The sequence below is a fragment of the Aythya fuligula genome, chromosome 15 (assembly GCF_009819795.1).
Source record: "Aythya fuligula isolate bAytFul2 chromosome 15, bAytFul2.pri, whole genome shotgun sequence".
Classification (NCBI taxonomy): domain Eukaryota; kingdom Metazoa; phylum Chordata; class Aves; order Anseriformes; family Anatidae; genus Aythya; species Aythya fuligula.
Window position 1 is genome coordinate 1,062,364 of NC_045573.1, and position 22,108 is coordinate 1,084,471.

Here is a 22,108-nt window from a genome sequence, read left to right on the forward strand (position 1 = left end):
TCACTACGCAGCAGGCCAGAAGCTCAGAGATAGATGGATATTGACTGCAGTAACAACATAAGCGATAGGAAAAGCTGCAAAACAAATGGGGCTGTAGCCAGCCAGAGACTTCACACAAGATGCATTTGCCCCAGCCCTGTTTGAGAAGCCAGCAGCCAGGAAGGAGCAGGCAGCACTCGCACCAACACCGGTGGCTGATGAATTCAGCTGCCCTCAGGAGGATCTGCGAAGAAGCAAGGAGCTGGAAGCCTTGAAGCCAGGCTGCTGGTGCCTTCCGTTGACTTTTTCCAGCCAGCCAACGCAGGCAAGCAGAGCCCAGCACAGCCCCAGCCAGGGACTCCTGCCCACATGGGCTGTGCCGGGCACCCACTCGCATTGAGCTGTCTTGAAGGAGCAGGAGTGCTGTACTTCACGTGGACGGGTTTCGTTGCTCTCATCAGGATGTCGAGAAGACAGACCAGCTTTGTGATCCCACGTGCTGAGTGCCGTTACCTCGGGTTTTGCAATTTGCGTGCTGTGTTACTTCAGCCAGGAGGCCACGCACAGCGACACTGCTCCTGGAGCTTTTACAGAAACGAAGGTCAGCTCTGAGCCTGAAGCTGCACGTATGCTCCTAGTTGTGAAGGACCAAGGGAGCACTGCATGCAGCAGGTAAGCTATCACGCTGCTTTGGAGCAGGCTGATACAAACACACAGACCTGCAGCACAGCGCCATAATCCAAGGAAACAAGCTGAACTACATGGAAAGGTTTCCTCCACGTACAGTGACACCCCTGGACCAAGCAGCATCTCCCCTTGAAAAGCAGGAGAGGTGCTTCACGCCCCAGCTGGCCCCCCAGGGTGCACCCCTGCACCAGTCACATAGATGCCAACAAGTTTAAAAAAAAAAGTCTGTGACTACACCCTACACACAAACATCTGCAGTGTGTGTGGTTAGATCCTCATTTAAGCTTCTGGCTTGTTTTGAAGTCTGCTCTACAGCCTAACGGGCAGACAGCGAAAGTGAAAACTCAGGTTCTGGATCGGACTCGGAACACAGCAATACTGTGGGGGTACAACAGCAACACAGCCAAGCCCCAGCCACTGCGACCAGGAGACACTTCAAAGATCAACCCCATTAGCTGGTGTGATGCGAAGATCCTGAACTACCAGGGTGAAGACAGAAAGCCCCCCATCCCACCCAAAGGCAGAGGAAGACTGGTGACAAGTGGGGCCCACAGCAGCACCAGGACAGGCGTGCATTATCACAGCGCGGGAGCCACAGATGTCACAGGAGAAACAAGCAGCATCCCGTACTTCTCCCTCAGCTCTTCCACACTAAACAGGGTAATTAACATGTCCTTCTTGCTCCCTCCAAAGCCAGCAATAAGGCAGTTGTGGGATGTTATTTGTCAGCACAGCTGAGATCTGCACCTTGGAAGGAGGGTGTCAGGGGAGCAGCGCTGCAGGTGCATGGCACCAAGCAGCAGTGGCAGCAAAACCCCAATTCTGCTCCACAGAAGCCAAAGGTTCCAGTCAAGCCCCAGCAGAACTGAATTCAAAGCAAACACATGGATTTTAGGAGCCCACTGCCGCTGCCTGATGCACGCAGCCATCCCCATGACGTGCAGCCCCAGCAGCAAGCTGCTTCTCCCCACCACTGCGGAGAGGGGGCCACCGGCTGCACCCCAAGTGAAGGGTAACGGCTTCATTACCAGGCAAAGGGAAAGCAGTGCTCGCAGACCATCACTTCCCCTGCTGTTTCAGCACGAGTTCATTACAGCCCCTGGCTGGGCACAGGCATCTCTCCCTGGTTTAGCAGCGCTGCTCCCCGCTGGCTCTGTGGAGGACACCTGCAGCTCCTGCTCCCACCGACGGCATCAGAAATGCCGAGCCACGAGTCTCCTCAATTAAACCACTCACTTCCATGTAATGGCTTGGCAGTTCCTGTACAGCAGGGCCTGGACAGCAAATAAAACCTAAGCAGGACAAGACCTGAATGTGCAATAACTCAATCAAATGGGAACAGCTGTCCTGACAGGCAGCAACCTCTAGAAGGCCACCGCAGAGCAATTAGGAGCCCAATGGTCTCCGCTGCGATGGGAAGATGAGTTCTTTATGAGGCATCCATCAGCCCTGGCTTATTAGGGGAAAAGCACATCAAACCCAACAGGCAAAGAAGATGAATTTAAATACGAGCAGCAAGGTTCCAGACACCTCCTTAACTAAAAAACCCAGGCAATTATGCAGCAACTGCCCCAGCACTCAGGCACACGCTCATGAACTCTCCATTGCAGGGCCATTTACTTGCCCTAGAAGTTTTGTGAACAATCAGCGTTAAAAGAAACCATTTGACCCTAGCTCTCCTGAAAGGTCAGCTTGAGCCTTGTAATAAATGGATGGGTAATAGCAGCTCCTCAGAAATCATGGGATAACAGCTGGGAGACTGTGATCCCGAGAGCAACCACCTCAAAGCACACACGTGTCCTGTGGGATAAGGACACATGGGCAGCGGGTCTGGCTAGAGCCGATCGGCATTTTTCATTTGCTGTCATTCCTAAAGCCCAAAGCTTTAGCACCCCATACAACTCAGCAGAGAGCTGACAGCTATTATTTTAGGAGTCTCCATATGGACCCACTGCAGCATCTTGCAGCTCTAATTTAGGGCACAGAAGGACACGGAGGGGATGGTTGTGCTTCCATCCCACAGCCCCACCGAACAACAGAGCACTTCCCAGCCGGCTCCGCAGGGCTGCAGCTACTGCACGCAAGTGGCTGCGGGAGGGTGGAAAGAAAAATGCTGCCTAAGGGCATATATCGCAGAAATATATATGGGGAATTAGTTGCTTTAAAGAGGGGTGGGAAATACTTCTTTGTGCTGCTGAGGAGCATGGCATGGGGCATCGCAGGGAGCCTGCCTTCAGCAACAAGAAGGAGAAGGCGCTTCTTGGTCTGAAGCATGATGCAGCTGGGTACAGGCATCGCCCATGCCAAAAGGGAGAAGCACAAGAGAAAGGGCACTGGCACCACACAAGCACTTGTCTACAGCGGAAGCAGGTGCAGAGGCTGGCTGAATAGGGACCGGCTGCGCTGGGCATGCCAAGAGCTCCAAGCGTGCCGCATCCCCAAAGCCCAGAGCAGCTTTCCCATTCGTGCACGCAGGCGTGGGGACAGCCACAGCTCTCACGGCCATGGGGAGGCCGTGCTGGGGTCACTCAGCACAGGCTCACACCCGCAGTCCTACTCCAAGCGAGGGCTGGCCACAGTCAGAGCCCCGCAGCACTCATCCAAGCATCCCCGCACATGGGGAGGAAGGCAGGAGACCCCTGTGCCTGCAGCCTCTGCTCCCCCCCGTGGGAAGTTACCAGATCAGCCACGTTGTTTTGAACCCTCTCTAAACGCTGACATAACACTTGGTACTCACATGATTTTCCTCTTGCTTTTTAAAGAAGTATTTTTGTTTCGCTCTGACATGGTGGAAGAGAAATTATAGCCAAGCAGCCTGCGATAAGGGAAGAACTTGCAGCAGAGCTGCAGGCTGAAGCGCACAGCCGCCGAGGCAGCAGATTCAGGAATAAGATAAAGTGGCGTGCCCGCAGCTAGGATGCTGCTGCCAGACAGCCCCACGTGGGGCTGCACCCACGGACACGGGGGGATGGAGGGACACACTTCCACCCCGCCCTGGGAAGAGGGTACACCCTTCAAACTCCCATGGCTGGGGGCCAGGAAAAGGGAAAAGTGATTGGAATTACCAAATCGCTAACACGGGGAATTAGGAAGCAGGCTGGAACTCCGCAACCTGAAGGAGGGACAAATGAGGGAAGGCAAAGCCCACAAATCACAGGCAGCACAAGAGAGGTGGGCAGGGACTGAGTGGTTTCCAGAACAAGAGCTCGAGGCCATCAGACAGACAGCAACAGCACATCCCAAAGCCAACAGGCGGTGACGGGGCGGTGAGCAGCGCTCCTGGCTTGTGCCACTTACCAGGGCTGCCCTGCACAGCCCCAGCATGAGCAGCACCAAGGTACCAAAGCACAAGTTATCATGCATAAAGCTTGTTTTGCTGGCTTTACAGAGAAGCATCTGAAAGGCAATTCACAGGTAACTACTGGATTCAGTATTCCTTTACAAGAATCACAGCCTTATAATTTCTGCAATTAGAAAGGGAGTTCTTCTACAGTGATCTAAAATAGAAGTTTTTGTCACAAATTACTAGCTTTCACTCCCCTCATACCTGAGCTTAAACTGAAACTTAAATGGAAATTTACAGGAGAACTAGAAAGTGAGTCAGTCTACCCTTCGCAACAGTCATTTATTTTCATCCTCTTGGATTCAGATAATAGTAACACTAGAGAAATTAAGTTTCTTCAAGATTTCCAATGCCTAGAAGAGAGGAGGGGGTTCTGCAGGAGGCTCTGCCACGCCGCTGAGCTGTCGGCAGTGCTGCCCGGGGATGCTGCGTGCGGCTCTTGCAGGCAGGGAGGCAGGGGGAGCATCCCACTGACCCCCCCCGTGCCAGACGCCATCCCCACCGGTGTCAGGGAGGCAGCATCAGCACGTTGGCACAGTGCTGTTATCCCATTTTTCCTGCCCACGCAGGAAGCAGCTCTCACCTGTCTGAGGAAATGGCTAAACCAGATCGACAAAACAAGCCCCTTGCCCAGTCACTCGCTTTTTGTGCCAAGCTGCAGCCCAAGTGAGGGCAAAGGACTTCTCTCTTCTGAAGTGAGCCCTGCGGAGGCCAAAACGCATGGAGATTTCTAACTTGTATTTGGGACAGGAACAGCAACCACGTGCAGCAAAGCCCCAGCAAAACAAATGAAAAATAAAAAGGATAAAAAAAGCAATGTTATCAATTAAAAAGATCCATGCAGAAAGCTTCTCGAGCAAGCTGAGGAGGGGCTCCTGAGGAAAGCCAGCCCTGTGCTCTCCAGAGCCCAGCAGCCCAGGACAGCCCACGAGCCCCCTGCTCCTGGGACACGGCCACCTCTGCCCCCTGCAAACCCTCGGGATGGAGCCATCACCTCCCGATCCCCGACCCACCACAGGCAGCTGTCTGCCCTTGCCCACCAGCCAGATGGGTGCGGGGAGCCTGGAGCCTCTCACTGCCAGCTCGAGGCCACGAGCTCGTTTTCTTGTGCTGGCAACGCTCAGCGTCACCTTGGGCTAGCTGACGACACAGGCAGAAACACAAAGTTCACAGAAAGCATTTCAAAGCACTTTATTTTCAATCGGCAGCAGAGATGAGATTCAGAAAACACGCTGCAAAGCTTCCTATGCCTGTACGCATCTCCTGAGTATTCGGGTCAATAGAGGGACTGCTGTTAAAGAAAAAATGGTTTTACGTATATGATGAGGGAGAATTTAATTCTGCTTCAAGGTTGAGACAAACAAGCCATTTTTCATGCAGTTTTTTGATGACAGCATTTGTCCACAGCCCAGACAAGTATTTTTCTTCTTTTACATCTGGGTAAGAACAACAAAACAAAGGAGTTGAAACTCTATATTGGTTGGCATTAAAATAGATATTCATAGAGTTTTGGGGAAGGAAGAAATTTAAGCTGCACTGTTTGAAGTTACTTTAGAAGAGATTCTCTACAAGGGTTTAGTACTCAACAAAAATGCAAATCACCGTAATGGTTTCCTAAGCAAATGAGCTATTGTTACATTTTTCCAGTCCAGCAGCATCTTGCTCAGAAGATCTAATAGCAGCCCTACCGAGCAGCAGCTAATTAAAGCCTTTCCTCCTGCCAAAAGCCCAGATCCAGAGTCTCTAAATGACCCAATAAGTGAGACTTTTTCCACCTCAGAAGCCCCAGGGGACACCAGGTCAGCTCTGCTCTGACCACTGCCACATCCGCACATCTGCCCACACCCTGCCCGCCGAGAGGTAACACGGGCCGATGTCCTGGCACATCTCACCCTGCCCTTGGCTACGTGGCACAGGGGCAGGCTCAAGGACACCTCTCCCACCAGCCTCCCACCTTCCGCAGCCCCCCATGGAGGCTGAGGACAGAGGGGACACCCCATCCCAGTGCAGGGCTCACACCACCAGCACAGACCTTGCCCCGAGTCCCAGCAGTGAATGCACAGCAGCTGTGAGCCCTGCAGGGTGCCCTCAGGAACGGTGCTCCCCAGAGCCCACCCTGCCCAAACCCCTGCTCCCTGCCCAGCCAGGGGCTTTGGTGCCCAGCCCAGCCACCCCCCCTGCATGCCTGCGGGCTGCCCATGTGCCGTGTGGCCGGGGAGCCCCTTCCTTCCTCCACGGGCAGAGGAAGCCGTGTCGGGAGCCCTTCCTGCTTCCCCTTCCCCTGCTGGCCCCACAGCTGCAGCCACTGGGGTCAGCCCTCGAGATGCACGCTCCCCAGGGCAAGGAGCATCCTTCAGCCCACCCCAAGCAGGGTGGCATGGAGAAGCTCCAGGTGCCTGGAGAGGTCCAAGGATGAGAGAGAAAACTTGAGGGTGAAGCAAGACCTCCTCTGCTTCAGCACAAAGCTCTGCTTCCACCACACAGCCACCTGCAGAATGCCACGGCTGTGGTGAGGGGCAGGGCTGCCTCCCTCCCACTGGGAGGAGATGGCATCAAGGAGGTGACACAAAGGTAGAAGGCTTCTGGGACAAATATCTACCATGCTCAGAAGGGGACGGCTTGCAGGACGAGCTGCCAGGCCGTGAGAGTGCAGATGCTGATGTCTGAGGCAGGGAAAGCCCCAGAAGCAATCTCTGAAATCAGCTTCTCAGCTGCCATGAAGGTCACTTTGTTTCACTCTGGAGAATAACTTGCTACTGCTACAGACCTACAAGCCTCATTTCCAGAAGACGCTGGCCCTGAGGCACCTCTCCATCAAAGACGAATGAGTAAGATAAATTTGGAAGTTAATGGACTGAGCTATTGGAGACGGTCCTTAGCTGCATGATCACACAAATGTGAATTAGTTTGGTTTTACAACCATTCCTAGGGCAGCAAGCAGAAAAGCAGCAATCTCCCGTGGCAGATGAGGGAAATAGGGAGCAGAGGTCTCCTGCTCCAGCCCCGACTCCCCCTGTGCACAGACATCCCACAGACATCCCCTCTGGGCAGTGCTGGGCTCTCCGCAGCTCTCTCCACTTGCGATTCCAGCTGCCACACAAGAGGGCCCTGATCTCCAACCAGCTCCCAAAAGCCAGTTATTCCATGAACTCTCCAGATACCGAACGAGCCTGGAGAAGCTGACAATGCCTCCCTTAACGGCTGCTCTCCTGAGGAGGCCCACACGAAGGCTGAAGCAGGCAATGGAACACCAAGCCTCCCGCAGAGCTAACCTCCACGTGACAATGTAGAGGTTGCTCCACAGCAAAAGCAGCTTCCAGAGCCTGACACCAGCCTATAAATAATGGCCTGGAGGGTTATTTCAAGCTGTGCATGAATCTTCCATCAGTACGGGGAGGTGACAACGTGCTGGCTGTGCCTGAAGGTGCCCAAGCAGCTCCAGCATCGTGGTGGAGACGAGAGCAGCCAAGACCACGCCACGCTCCCAAAGCTTGCTGACACCACCACGGCCCCAGCGCGTGCTGTTTGGTGGGAGAGGCACCCGCCAGAGCAGGGACAGGGGCTGCACCACTCCTACCATCTAGGCAACCTTCAGCCTTCTCTTCTTGGCTACCCTAGGGTACTGGTGAGCTATGGAGTACCTCCAAGTATTCCTGAACTAAGGCATAGCATGGACAGTAATAAATGGAAAGAAAGAAAAACCTGAAAACAAATTACTCAGCCTCTTTGGGTAGGCACAATATTAACAACCTTGACAAGCGCCATCATTTTGCTTACAAGGCAAGTGTTAACGGTCCCCGCCAAGTGCAACACCAAGATGTAATGATCTCTGAATCAGCCTCTCCCCAAATCATTGCACTGATAAAGGCGGCAGATCTGGTGGTAAATAATGACTTTGCACTGCGTCAGGAGCTAATCCACTCAGTGATGCAAATTAAATTCGTGGGCCACTTCCCCCTCACTCCAGCTTCTCACTGATATTATAGAACAGCCTTCGTACTGACTCCTGACTTCACAGCGATGTCACTGAGCAGAGTTGCATTAAGCCATTCACAAGAGCCAGGACGACTTTCCCTCCTCTTCACAACCGCACTTTCTCATTCTTCTGCTATAATTGGAAATCATGAAAATGCATTTGTTCATGCACTAGGAGTGTCAGCTATTGAATGTGCTTGCTGTTCAGACCGTCAGAACGGAGGTATTTAGCTGTTCCCTCTAAAGGTGAAGCTATTACTGGTGCAGCACTCCACGTGGCAACAGGTGACGGGAGGAACCGGCCGGCGTCACCAAGCAGGAGACAAGGAGCGCCTGAAGGCTGCGATTGAGGCATTACGGTCTTTTTTAGCTCGAGTGTTGCTGACTAAATATCAAATGTAGGAAGACCAGATCAGAGCTAAGGATGACTGAAGCTCTGAAATGCGATTCCCACCCAACAGAGTGAGGCAGAGCCATCCCGAGCAGCCGGCAGTTTCCATTGCTCTGAGGAGAGCACACGTGCTTGCCTAGCCCACCTGCCCTCTGCACACATCACCAGGGAACTCGCACCAGCGACCACGAGCCCTGCTCAAACCCAGCTGCTCAAACAGAACTCTTGCAGAGCCACTGATTTTGCCTCTATTTCCCCAACCAGCCCCCCAGAATCACCTGCTTGGAACAAGAAAGATTTTCTTGCTCAGAGGAAATAGCACTTCTACACAAAGAGGAAAGTTTGCAAGTAGACTGATTCTCCAGAAGACCAGATTTAGCTGGATGAAAGAGAGCCAATGTAATAGGAGTGGTACTGCAATGCACCTCAGGTGAGCAAGCCCAGGAGCTTGCAGGTACTGTAACCCACTACTCCTGGGTCTTTTGGCAGGCATTGCCTGCACAGCTAGGATCAGCTGCGAGTACGTTCTGCTTGGCACGTCTAACCAAGATGTATAAGCCTGGCACAAAAGCAAGGCCAAATATGGAAGTGAATTAATGGAGGAGATGCAACTGAAGTGCACTCGACGTACAGCAGGCACCACGCTTCAGCTGTGGCAGGAAGACCTGGCCACGGCGGGACTCGTCCTCCTGTGCTACCGAAGTTAAACTCTGAGCACAAGAGGCTAACCAGGCTACAGCAGTTCACCAAACACTTGCTGACTCAAGTACCATGCTAGAACTATTTTTCCCCCTACACAATGGGAAGAGCTATGGGAACAGCTATGACCAGCTGAGGAAGTCAGCCCAAAGCCCTGAAAAGCACCCAGCTGAGCAGAGCACAGCTCTGCCTCAGGTTAACTACACGCCACGAAGCACTGCCCAGACAGCACCGGGCTTCTGAGGGCACACGCCAGGCACAGCCCGCACGCATCCTTCCCTCAGCTGGCATGTGGCAGCAGGTAGATGCACCACGCAGGCAGCTCAAGTGTGCCTGAGCAGCAACAAGAGGAAGAGTCAGGTCTTCGTTAACAGCATTTATCAGCACCTAACAGGAGAGTAGCTATTGCTGACCCTGCATCTGCCCAGCCTTGGGCAGCTTCCAGAAAAAGAGGCACTTGGTAAGCAAGAGGAGTTAACCGGCTTCCAGGAACCTCTTCCCAGGAAGAGGAGGACCAGTCCTATTGCAGTTCACAACGAACATGGCATTGCAGATGAGGCAGCTGCAGGGGAACAGTCCTAAGGCAATTTATGCACTGCAGATCAGCACGTGGCCAGCAGACAGTGCCCACCGCTGCCAGCAAATACAGAGCTGAAGCACGCTGGCAGCAGGCAGCTGAACCTGCAGGAATACATCTGTCACGGTTTCATGAAATGCATTTCCCTTCAGAGGGAAACAGGATCAGCTATCAGAAGCAATGGTGAGAGCTGAGCTACTGTATGAAGTGTATGAAGCCAAACAAGCGACCCCTCACCAGGGGAGCTGCTTGCACAGGGTCATCCCTCCAGCTCCTTGGAGCAAGCCCCAGTCCCTGAGCACAGGCAGACACGTGGGAGGAGCGCTCAGCTCCACACAGGGAGCTCACCCCTGGCGCAGCTCTGGGCAGTCAGCACAGCACCACGCCTGCAGGAATCACTGCCCGGTGCTGGGCTGCCTCTGCCCTTGCACAGCACCGGTGCGAGGCTCACCAAACAGCTGGGCAGCCAGGAACACTGCCTTGCTGGGAAGTCACAGCCAGAGCTACGACTTGCAGGAACCACTCCTGCCTAATGCAAAGCGCTTGGCTGCTACTGAGCGCCGCACGGCTGGAGCTTTCCTCCCATCTCCCCCACCTCTCCTGCAGCTTTTGTGGAAAAGTTGGCTTCCCCGGCAGGCTAGGGCAGCCGGCACTGAGCAGGGCCAGGTCGCTCCTGGTGAGCAGCACTCCTCCTCGCTGGGCGCATCAGCAGCAGTCCTGTACCAGGGAGCAGCCCTCAGTGTAAGCTCTGATGGGACTGAAATGCTTCAGGGAGATTTTTTTCCAGAGGACTACAGCATTTGCCCATCCATTTTACCTCTCTACCAGTAACCTCACCTCTTGTTCGGTGTGCAAGGAGCCTTGCCTTTACAGTTGTGTTTCTGTGCCTTTTCCAGGAAGTTTGTTCTTAGCAATCTGCCTTACGTGGCAAGCCTTGACGAAAACAAGGAGCATGCTGCCCAGAAAACCCACAGTTACTCCTCTCCTACAGGGAGCTTGTTACTCACCTTTTCTAAATGGCTCTAATTTCTGGACTTCTGGAATAATGATTCATGAAGCCGTTTAAGAGGAATTAATCGCACAACATTGCAAACACCCTCCACTGCTGTTCTGTGTTGTCCTTCATCTTGGAGCCTTGCACCACACGCATAAGAAGGCAACCCACAGTTGGCCTCTGGCAGGTCCAGGGCTCTGTTTATGTTAATGTACAGCACCAATCCTTTGCACAGCTGGTTTCTGCAGGAATAACCCACCCAAACATTTCTCTTGGGCAAAATCCCATCCCACCCACCATTACAAGCATCCCTCCTCATTACCACACACGTTCGAGGCAGAACAGGAGACAGCACTTTAACATTTCCCTTCTTTTTGTGCACTTCTTAATTACGTGTTCCAAGCAGTTCTGCCCTGAACTAAATAACGGGCACAGTTAGAAGTTAATTTCTTAGTCACGGTGATCATGCGACTTATTTGCTGATAAATCCAAAGGGGGGATTGGATAGCATTGATGAATGTATCAAGCTTTCTTAGATTTTGGTCTTCTCAAGTGCATTCAGAGGGCTGAGGAGCCGTGCTGGCTGGCTGGGAGAGCAGTAACACAGCAGAAGGGCTCATGGAGCTCTTCTAACATGAGTGCCTGGATAAACCCCTGCATTAACAGAATCCATACTAAACTTTGGAAGGAGATTCAACCCAACCCATCCCATACCAGAAGTCAAACATGGGCAGTCTTGCCAGTTTGTGGCCCCAATGCCTCGCACCCACAGGTCAGTCTGCAGGAGCCAGATCCACCGCACACCCCACCGGGTGTCCCAGGCCAGCAGCAGAGCCCGGAGCAGGGAGCCAGGGAGGGCAGAGCACCCTCAGTGCTGCATGGGGATGCCCTGCACACACCCCAGGAGCCCAGGGGATTTTTAGGACCGCATGCAAACGAGCTAGCAGATATATGGAAAAGCCTGCACCATCTGCTGAAAAGTCTCCTTAGGGACCACCAAGGCATTAAACTCCCCTGGAAGACTCAATAGTTGGAGAATCATCATCATGAAGCCCCGTGTACCAGGGCGGCTTAACCTCTGCACCAGAGCCCCAAGTGACAGAGCAGCTCACCACAAACCCACAGCAGCCTGGAGCCAGCTGAGACGCCCCCACACCCAGCCTGTTTCTGACACTGGTCAGTGGCAGATACCCTGGGAAGGAAGCAGACCGCTTCGTTATCGAAGTTTGACGATCATTTTAGGATGACAGTTATCTCGGGAGATAAGAAAAAAAATCTACTATGCTAATTACACAGGGGGAGGGCAAAGAGAAACCACTTCCACTGAGAAACTAAAACGAACCTTCTGCGCTGTAAGGAGACACTGACAGGGCTTAACATATCAAGTGATCCCTGCTGAACCTGATAGCCATGGACCCGGCACTGCAAGAGGCTTCTGCAAGTCCAGATTTCCTTCCAAAACATATCTCCTTCCTCAGGTGCTCTTCAGAATTGCAAGCACCTAGCTCAGAAAAGAGCAGGATTAGGGAAACCAGATCAGGCCACAGGCTTTAACACTCATCTTTAAGGGAGACCTGACCATTCAGCCAAAATGTCCAGGGGCACATCTTCCCATTTTCCCTGTCAGCTCTGTTTTTATTCACAATTCTGCAGAACCACAGACCATCTGGCACAGCGAGCAGGGGACCAGACTGACTTCCCCTTTCTATTTCTACCTGCTCCAATGCACTGCCCCAGCAGCCCAAGAGCGGGGCTCCCTGTGCCCAGAGGCTTCACTGCTACAGCACTGAGAATTGTATTACCACTGCAAGGCACACAAAAATCCTCCAAAATTATGTTTCCAATTTCTGCAGCATTATATAATTAGCATCATTTGTGTTGCAAAAGTAATTGCAGTAACATTTTTAATTAGTCTATTTGAACACTAACATTTCTCCACTGTGCATAATATGTTGACACGAAATTACTGGTTTTGAGGCAACTCTGAATGATTGGAGTTTGTTTTGCTTTTGTTTCTCACTTGCTTAATACAGTCAATAAAAGTGCACGCTGAATGCCTGCATGGAGTTAATGGCGACAACCACCACCACGAGCTGCAGCTCAAGAGGCTCGAGCTGATGGGTTTCACTTCCGTCTGGAGGGCAGCGCAGAGGTGGGGGAAGGAAGGGTGGGTTTTGAAGGCAGATAGCAAGAGAGAAATACTCGTTTAAGAGGTAGGTGCTGACATTCTCCAGCTACTTTGTTTTTGCATCAAGTGTTGAATTGAAAACGTAAGGCAAACGAGAGCACTAGCTTCGGAAGACAGGGAGAAGAAAATGTGGAAGTATATTTGGCATGAAGTTTGGAAAAAGAACAAATTTGAAGAGTATCTTTGCTTACTGAGCCATAGCTAGGGATAAGAAGTAAACATTTTACCCAGAAAAGTTTCTGCATGAGATCCAAGCATCCATTACCAAATGATGCTGCCTTTTTTTTTTTTTTCCTCCCTTCTCCTCTTAAGGAATCAAGATTCTTCTTTCCAAGATCTTTTCTACTTACTCTGTACACGTGAAAGCAGTAACAGATGCAGGTTATTTTTTGCTTGTAAGTGAGAATCACGTTACATGGCTCTTCACCTCTACACGAGCACTTCTTCCCAAGTTCCCAAGGTGAAAGCACAGCCCAACAGCTGTGATAGTGACTGCAGGTTGAACAAATGCAGTTATCAGGGCAGGTGCCCTCCTCACAGTGCCTCCAACACAGCCAGCACCCTGATCCACAGAGAGACCAAGAGCTGTTAGGACAACAGAGAAATACACCCCAAGGATGGCAAATAGGGAACATAAGCAAAAAAGATGAAGAGAAAGCTGGCAGTTCACTAAATCAGCACATTCTGAGAACAAGACCAAGAACAGCATTTTCTACAGCTTTCAAATGAGTTCCCTTTCCTATGGCATCCTCAAAACCCTTCTGAAGTTAGGGGAACAGGGACAGCAAAGCCATCAGTCGTAACTTAGCCACACGCCGTTCTTTCACCCAGACAGCCTGCAGATAAGACGCTTCTCTGCCCTCTTCATACGTTTCCTGGTAATGGTATCGGACAGATGGATTTCAAAATCCAGGAAGGAGGAGGTGGAGGGGAGAACACGCGCACCCTTTTCTTTGTCATTTCCGAGGTCACACGAAAGCCCGCGTACCTTGCAGCTCTGGCAGATCGTTACGGCATCGCTAGAAGCCCCATCTGCATCTCCCGCTGACACGAGGCCAGCGCACCGAGCTTTCCCCTAGCAAGAGGCTGTTACTGGCAGCCCCAGGTACATCCACAGCTCGGCACCGAGACCCGTGCCTGCCAGCACTGCCAGTGCCCTGGCACCAAGCCCTGACCGCGGGGAGCAGCCCCGTGCCTCCGGGCAGCCGGCACACAGACCTGCTGCTGGGCTGAGGAAAGACGTTAGCCCCAGGAGTTTTAAGATGTATGCAAGGATAAGAAGGAGATTGCACACAAGGATAAGGAGATTAGCAAGCAATTAAGTGGCATTTGTGGTATCCATTAGTATTTCAAGCTACAAAGAGTCAGTTTCTGCAAACTTCCTGCCAAAAGTCACAAGTAATGAGCTAATTAACAATCTAATTATTGCAAATGCCCTAGAAAGAAATCAGGGCACAGGTGAAAACCTACTTAAGCAAGCATGGCAATAGGAAACAGCTCAGAAACAAGACAGCCATGTGCTCTAGCTACATTTCCAGCCATCGTCACTGAGCAATAGGATAAAATAGTTGGGGAAGTTGTCCAAGTGGAATCGAAGCTGTATTCTATAAGAGCTAAAAACCTTACGGTAAGCCTCATGCAGCTGAAGGAGGAAAACCCCTGAGTAAAAGCTGGTCCTGAGGTCTTCCTTCCATGCAGATTTGATTCATTTACCAAATTCAGCAGCAGCTGCAGGACACCGACGGGGCACAGCCCCAGCAGCCCACTGAAGGGGGAGTCACGCACAGCCCGAGCAGCCGCTACGACAGATCCCTGGTGAGCAGCCTGGTGACTTCGGGGGATGGAGCGAGACCCCATGCCGGGCCTGGCACCCCACTGCAGTGAGCAGCCATCTACACAGTGCCCATGCAGATGGTGCGTGGCAGCAGCACAGGGCTCGAGCTCGCCCTCCCGACCTGTGAGCACTGTACACAGGGACACCGCGTGCCTCCATCACAGGGCACCAGCTGCAAGATGCTTTCACTCTAATGAGGATCACACCCACAGGCTGAGCTACAGCTTGCACCGATCACAGCACTTGTGCCACAGGATCTCAGAACCCCGCAGAGGGGCAGAGATGGAAGTCGAGAGAGCATTGATTTTTTTTTTTTTTTTTGAAGGTGTTTGAAATAAAAAAATTGGTCTGTTTTACATACCACAGTCTGCAAAATTTACTGCAATAGAGAAATGTGGTTTTCATGTCTATAATACCAGAATAACCTGGAAAATGGTTTCTTAAGGCAGAAAGATATGTTAGAGACCAGTCACACACCTTTGGAAATGTCATTGAGCACAGCACGCTAATGGGAATCCTACTGGTGTTAGCGCAGCTTGTAAAGCCTCCTGCTTCAAGAAACCACAGGGAGGATTGCTCTGTTTAATATCTGGGGGGCAGGGTCAATTGCTGGGCAATTGCTGTGCATTAGCACATCTGAGACTACCGTTATGGGTCCCATTTACCGACCTCACACTGGAGACTGATTTAATATTAGTTAAAACATTTAAGGTTAAACCTTGGAGCAAGTGCACAATTACAGGTTCGGACAATGGTTCTCAGTGGCTGGAAGAGAGACTTGAAAAGGCTCAAATTATTTGATATTGAATACTACAGGTAAAACCCAGCAAAGCACTAGAAATTACAGAGGAAGAAAGAAAAAACTCCTGCCCCACCGGTAGATGACCCCCCCAGCCTTCTCTAGGGAACTTCAAATTTCAGAGATGCTGTGTTTGTACCAATACGCCTGCCGCGATGCTGTATGCACCACAAGGAGAGTCAGAGAATTAATGGCTGGGTAAGCCTCAGAAGCCCCATAAAGGGATACAAGCTACACTGAACTCCTCTGAGTAACACAGCTGCCCATGTATGAAACCTCAGGTACCAGGGGAAAGCATGACCATGAAGATCACCACCAGGACATGCTTTAGCCTCCACACCTGATTTCCTCTGCTTGTCAGCACCAGCCCAGGTATTTGGAGGGGGCTTGAGACAGGTGGCAGGGAGACACCTGGTACTTTAGGGTTACACCCTTAAGGCAAGCAGCAGGTGCTATGGATAAGCAGCAGCACCATTAAGCTTGGCCTAGAGCTGGTAAGATCACCTGCAGAGATGCTCCCCAGAGCACCCAAGACAAAACCTTCCCACCTGCAGCCACCCCAGCTCCCAGGTGCAGTACAGAGTTAGCATCTGAGGCTTGGATCCCCTGTGGCACCTCACACCTTGAGTTTCGATCTTGTGCCACATCATCATCAGGGGGGCTGTTTTCTGGTCCAGATACAAGCAAAGTATGCCAAGACAGTGCCACAACAACAGCTTGAGTTGTACGGTGGTTATATTCTCATGCAAAATACCTTATCTTGGGATTCAGCCACCCGGCAAAATAAAGCTTTGCTGTAAATATTCACTAGAGCAAGATCTCAGTGCCAGCAACTGCAAGCATCAACCCTGATTGAATCACAAGCCCTGACTTTAACCTCACACAGGTGTGACCGGCACCATCACAGCCGGGATTCACTAGGCTGTCCGCAAGCATGCATGACCCCCCCCAGCCAGGCTACCTAGAGGAGCACCAAGCAACAAAAGCAATAAAACCAAGTTAATTCATATTAATTTCATGAGGGCTCACCATAAACCCCTAAAGAGCCCTTCCAGAATACCAGCACCGTCAGAACAAAGATCTCCGGTTGTAGTAACCTAGAAGCCATTGCAACATACATCGTTATAAAGCCTCATTTTTTTCCCCAGCAACACAACTAAGCCATTCAAGTTCTTCCCGACTGCATAGCTACGGCAGCGGACTGCCACCAAGCCGGCACACAGCCCGCTTGCCACTATAACACATTTTCACATTAAGTGCGTTAAAAACAAACTTCCCTCTGCCTTTTTTTTTGGGGGGGACTCCTCTGAAGCCTTGGGCACCCGTCTCTGGTAACGAAACCTGACCGGCGAGCAGCTCCAGAGCACCAAGCGCTCGCTCGGGGGGGGGTAAGAAAATGACGAAGCTGCTTCCGCGCCCCGGGCACGGCGCTGCCCGCACGGCCCTGCCCGGCGCCCCCCCGGCAGCCCCCGCAGCGATGCCCCGGCCCCTGCCCCGCGTCCCCGCCGGTGCGCGACACTCACCTTGACACTGGAAGCCCTGCTTCCCGAAGCCCCTGCGGGGAGAGAGGCGGGTGAGCACCCCCGGCACCGGCCCCGCACCGCGACCACCCCCCGGGCGGCCGGGCCGAGGGGACCCCGGGGAGGACGGGGGGGGAGCGGCGCCGGCAGGGGGTGCCCGGGGCTGGCCGAGGGGAGCGGCATCGGGACGGGGCGCGAGCGGGGTCCGGGGGGCTGCGAGGGGGCGTCCCGGTCCCGGCTGAGGAGGGGGCGCAGCGGGGGGGGGACGGGAGCGGCCCGGGGCGGTCGGAGGGTGCCAGGAGGGGGATAGGGGGATGCAGGCGGGGAGGGGGGCGCGGTGCGGGCGCTCACCAGATGAAGTCGGTGCAGTGGCTGCAGAAGGTGGGCTGCTTGAAGAAGCGCGCCGTGAACTTGTGGTTCTTCACCTCGTGCACGTTCTTCTGCCGCAGGGCACCCTTACGGGCGAAGCGCACCGGGCCCTCCTCGCCCTCGGGGCCCGGCGCCGCCGGCGGCTCGGCCATGCTGGGAGCGGGCTGGGGGCTGCGGGCGGTGGGCTGGGGGCTGCGGGAGGCCGGCTCGGCTCGGCCGGGTCCGGCCCGGCCCGGGCGCTGCAGCTGGGGCCGGGGCTGGCGCCGCTCGGCACCGCTGGCTGCAGCTGGCGGCAGGCGCCGACACACGCCCGGCGCGGCCCCGCCCCCTCATCTACATAACGCCGAGACCACGCCCACCTCATCTGCATACAGCGCTCCTCCTCTGCGGGACAGGCGCCGCCCTCCGCGGGCGCCGCGCGGCTGGAGCCCCGCCCCCCTGCTTTGCATGCTGATTTGCATCGCGCCGCGCCGCGGGTGCAGGGGGCGTGGCCGGGAGGGGGCTCCGCCCACGGCCTCATTTGCATACCGCACCTGCATCCCGGTGCGCCGCGCCCCCAGCCCCGCTCGGCACCGCTGCGGGCGGGGGGCGCGGGCAGGGGCCGGGCGCGGGTGTGCGGCCCCGCCAGGAGCAGCCGCGGGGAAATCCCGGCCGCAGGAGGCACCGACACCGCCTGGAGGGTGCCTGCTGCAGGGCCGGCAGTGACAAGGATGCTGTTCTCCCAAACTCCGCTGCTTTGCAGTGTTAAGGCCAGAATTACCTCGGGCTGCCCCGACTTTCTGCACCGCATGAGCCGGGGGAGCAGCAGCCTGGGCAGGGTGGCTCCTGTGCTGGGGCACGAACAGGCATGGGGGATACAAATCCTGCCTCTCCGGGGGGATTTCTGAACTTAGATCCAACAACAACCTTCTTGTACCCAGCTCACTGCAGACACCTCAGTTAACCCGCATGGAGGAGTTTTCCAGCTGCCTTTGCCATCCATCTTGCTACCTGCCTGTGTCCATGGACACTGAAAGTCAGCTCCAGCAGCCCCCTCCCCGGAGGGTCACTGGTGCATTCAGGTCTGCTGGTGCCAGCCCAGTGCTGCACCGCACCTGGTTTGGGAGCTGAGGAAGGGAAAATTTAAATCAAAATGGAAGGAAACTTTAGTTAAAGCGTATGAATGAAAATATTTCTGTGAACAACAAACATGTCAAAATTCTCATTTGCAGGATTTAATTCTGGCTCTGCAACCGTGTGATCGTTTTCCATCCGTGGACCGAGACCGTCCCCACTCTGCCATGATCCAACCCCCCATCCCACGGGCTCTTTCTCTGAAGAAAGCCCCTCGAGCTCCATGGAATTAAACACACGGGAGGCTTACCAGAAATAGTCCCAGAGTTGTTATTATGCAGCTGTTTTAAAGGGTTCATTATAATAATAAAACATAGCTGACCTGTCCTGCTGATGTTGTCTTTCCATAAACAGACAGGCTTGTTACTAACACCCAGCACCATGTGATTTTAGTGCTAAGAAGGAGAAATAAATTGCAGGCATCCCTCCTCATGCTGCGATTTTGTCATGAGGAAATGAAGGGGAACCTTCCCAGGGCTCCCGCGGCGGGGGAGAGAAAGCGCTGGCCCAAGGTGGTGCTTTCTGCTGCAGGTCGTGCTGCCAGCCCGCGCTGCGGGGCGCCTCCTGCCTTGGGGGTGAGGCCCTATTCACTGCCGGCTTGCACATAGAAATTTTGCAACAGAAATAACTCTTTACGCATGTAAAGGAATGGGAGTAATAAGGAAAATAATAACAGGTCATTTTGATTCCTTTCCTGTGTACTTTTGCGAAGGAAACTGGTATATTATCCTAAGTGCATGCTGCACTTAGCATGTAGCCATACTAGGCTGAATTCTTCTCGTTTTAGCTGTGCTTTGCCTGTTCCTCCTATTCCTTCTTTGTTGTTCTTTTAATGCATGTACCCATTTCCAAACACAGCCCGCATAGCTGTTGCATATGAAACCCAGCAGCAGCACAAACCACTGAGAAGATGTCTTTAATTTCCCCATATAAGCACTGATATTCATGTTAGTATTCATGTGCGAGCTTTCTTCCCTCTGCTGGGCCAAGAAGTACAAAAGCCAGGTACAGTTCCTGCTTTCATGAGTTTGTTTTTTTTTCCTTACTTTACCATTTCCATTATTTAACACACTGAGAATCACATATTAAAGGTAGGATTTTCAAGGCCGTGCTGATTTTCATGGGAGCTGGGTATCCAGATCCCCTCAGCACTCTGAAATGTCAGGCTGAACATCCACGCAGCTCTTTCCTCTGAGGAAATTATTGTATTTATTAATGCAAGTAAAGTCCCCACAGGTGCAATGAGAGGACGAACGCACAAACAACTCCAAACCAGCGCTCTCAAGGGAGTGCAGCGCATGGAGCAGAGGGGAAATCAGCACAGTTCATTCCTGTTTCTGTAAAACTGCAGATTCTCTACCACATTTCCCTCGCTGTTGGCTCCTGCCAGGCAGGCAGAGCAGGGCACTGATGACAAAAGTGCTTCAGCCACACTGCCCCTGTAGCTCACTCCTCCCTTGGAAGGATCTCGCTCACTGCACAAAGGTGAGCATAGCACTCACTCTTTTACAATAATGTCTATTAAAAAAAAAAAAAAAAAAAAAAAAAAAAAAAAAAAACACAACAAGCTATTAAAGAAAAAAAAAAGCATATATTTAAGAGCGCTGGTACTCTGGAAGGGCTGGCATCATCCCACCTCCAGCTGAGGAAATCAGGTAGTGGGCTCTCCTCTCCTGTCCCTGCCTGCAGCAGCGGAGCAGTGCCAGGGAGCACAGAGCTTCGCTCCTCACTCCCTGCGGCCTCGCTGTGCTCACCGGGGGAGAGCAGCCCCGCGGCGCGGGAGACACGGAGACGACGGGTGCAGGAGCAGCTCCATAGAGACGTGATTCATATCCTGAGGAAGGGCCCTCATCCTCCCACAGGCAGCCGGGGATCTGCTTGGTGGAAGGGGAAGAGCTGAGCACGCCGCAGGGCTGCCGCTCGCTGCGGGGAATGTGGGATCGGGAGGGACTGGCACCGGGCTGCGGGACCACGGCTGCAGGAGGCAGTACTGCGAGTCCTCCCGAAGGAAAGCCACAGCCACGGGGTTCAGATCAGACGCCCACTGCAGTGCTGTGCCCGGGCGGCTCCAGCACCACAGGTCCTGCAGAGAGGCAGCATCCCCAAAAGATACTGGAAGAGAGAGGGAGAGATGGGGAGAAACAATTTCTCCCTATTTCCTAAGGATCCTCCTCCACACACACCCGGGAGCCAGGCACACTCCTGGCATGGACAGGAGCTATGTTGTAGAGCTGCGGCTCTCATGGGAGGCAGAAAAGGTCCCGGCAGACATGCTGTGGCCTCCATACAGCCTTTGCTACTGTAGGGATGCTGTTCCCTTTGTGCCCGGATTGGCTTTTCCTAAAGAATTCAAAGAAGCTTGAAAACAGATTTTCTCTTTTTTTCCGTGTGTGTTTCTTAGGGGCCTAAATCCTCCACAGGAAACAGGTGGAGGAAGAGTCAAGCTCTAATTAAATATAAAGGTGTCTCAGCAGCAATCCGCCTGCTGCAGAGGCTGCCTCACCCCACAGCGTGCCAGGAAGGGCAGTGTGGGGACGGGGCCCTGGAGGCCGGGTGACCCTCAGGAGTCACCAAAAACTGCCTGTGCCAACAAAGTGCAGACTCCCTCCTCCCCCATGGAGCATCCATGGAGCTCCCCACACCTGGAGCATCCCCCAGCAGTGCTGCCCCCACCGGGCACCCCCTGAGGATTCCTGGTCTCCCCCAGGCGTGATGGGGGAGAATGGGGGGCTCCCCTGGCGCCCAGGGCTATGTCAGCTGCTCTGGGGTTTCCCTTTCTGCTTTCACAGTTTTTGCATGTTTCACATCTTCCGTGCAGAGAGGATACAGGGGGGAGAGAGAAGCTGCATTCAAGTGAGGAGAGACCTACTTACACACCCACCGTGGCGAGAGCATCCTCAGCCAGCCTCTGTGAAAACAAAGCAGCCCAAACGTTAGCGCGGGAGCGTTACATAAACCCTCACCCCATCGCCGGCGACGGGAGAGCCGCAGAGGCACAGCCGGGCGCGAGCAGCCGCTGCTCCAATTTCAGACCTGAAAAGCAATCACTTCTCATTTACTTCCCGCTCACATTTTTAGCGGCCTTGTTAAGATTTGGCATGGCAGACGCCGAATTGCTGTCCCCTCCTGGTCTGCGTGCACGTGGAGGTGCAGGAGCGGACCAGGCAGGGCTGCAGGTGAGGGGCTGCTGGAGGACACTGCAGCTCCACTCACACAGGGAGGCTTTCAAATGCATGGAGCAGAGGCAGAATCCTGTGCAGGGATGAGGAAGCCCATCGCAAAGAGAGCAAGGAAATATTAACCCTAGCAGTCCCCAGAGCACGGGTTGTTCGGGTTATCCAGCTGGCAGAGAGCTGGCATATGCCAACCTCTGCACGGCCCATCCAGGCAGGAATGCATGGGCAGAGGGAAGGGGCTGCAATAAAAAATGTTCTTAAACAGGGCCCCGTCCACCCCAAACCCACCCACGCAGGGCAGAGCGGGCAGGACAGCATCTTCCCATCACATCACAGGATATTTTCAGCAGAAGCAGAGCTTGTGCCTGGTTTCCAGGCTCTCCCAACCACCTCGTGCTGCTCTGCTAGGGCTCATGGGCACGGGGAAGCCTGGGGACACAGGTCCCAGCACGGAGCTGCCAGGA

The 22,108-nt window shown here is 53.5% G+C and overlaps 1 protein-coding gene across 2 annotated transcripts in view; it reads right to left on the reverse strand.

Moving 5' to 3' along the window:
* Positions 1-17,507, reverse strand: part of PRKCB (protein kinase C beta) — a 114,160-nt gene extending 96,653 nt beyond the window's left edge. For both annotated transcript variants that reach the window (XM_032197900.1, XM_032197899.1), the window contains exons 1-2: positions 17,338-17,507; positions 16,990-17,021 (exon numbers count right to left, since the gene is read on the reverse strand). In XM_032197900.1, the coding sequence (XP_032053791.1) occupies positions 16,990-17,021; positions 17,338-17,507 (202 nt within the window). The remainder of the gene's footprint in view (positions 1-16,989; positions 17,022-17,337) is intronic.
* Positions 17,508-22,108: the final 4,601 nt, after the last annotated feature.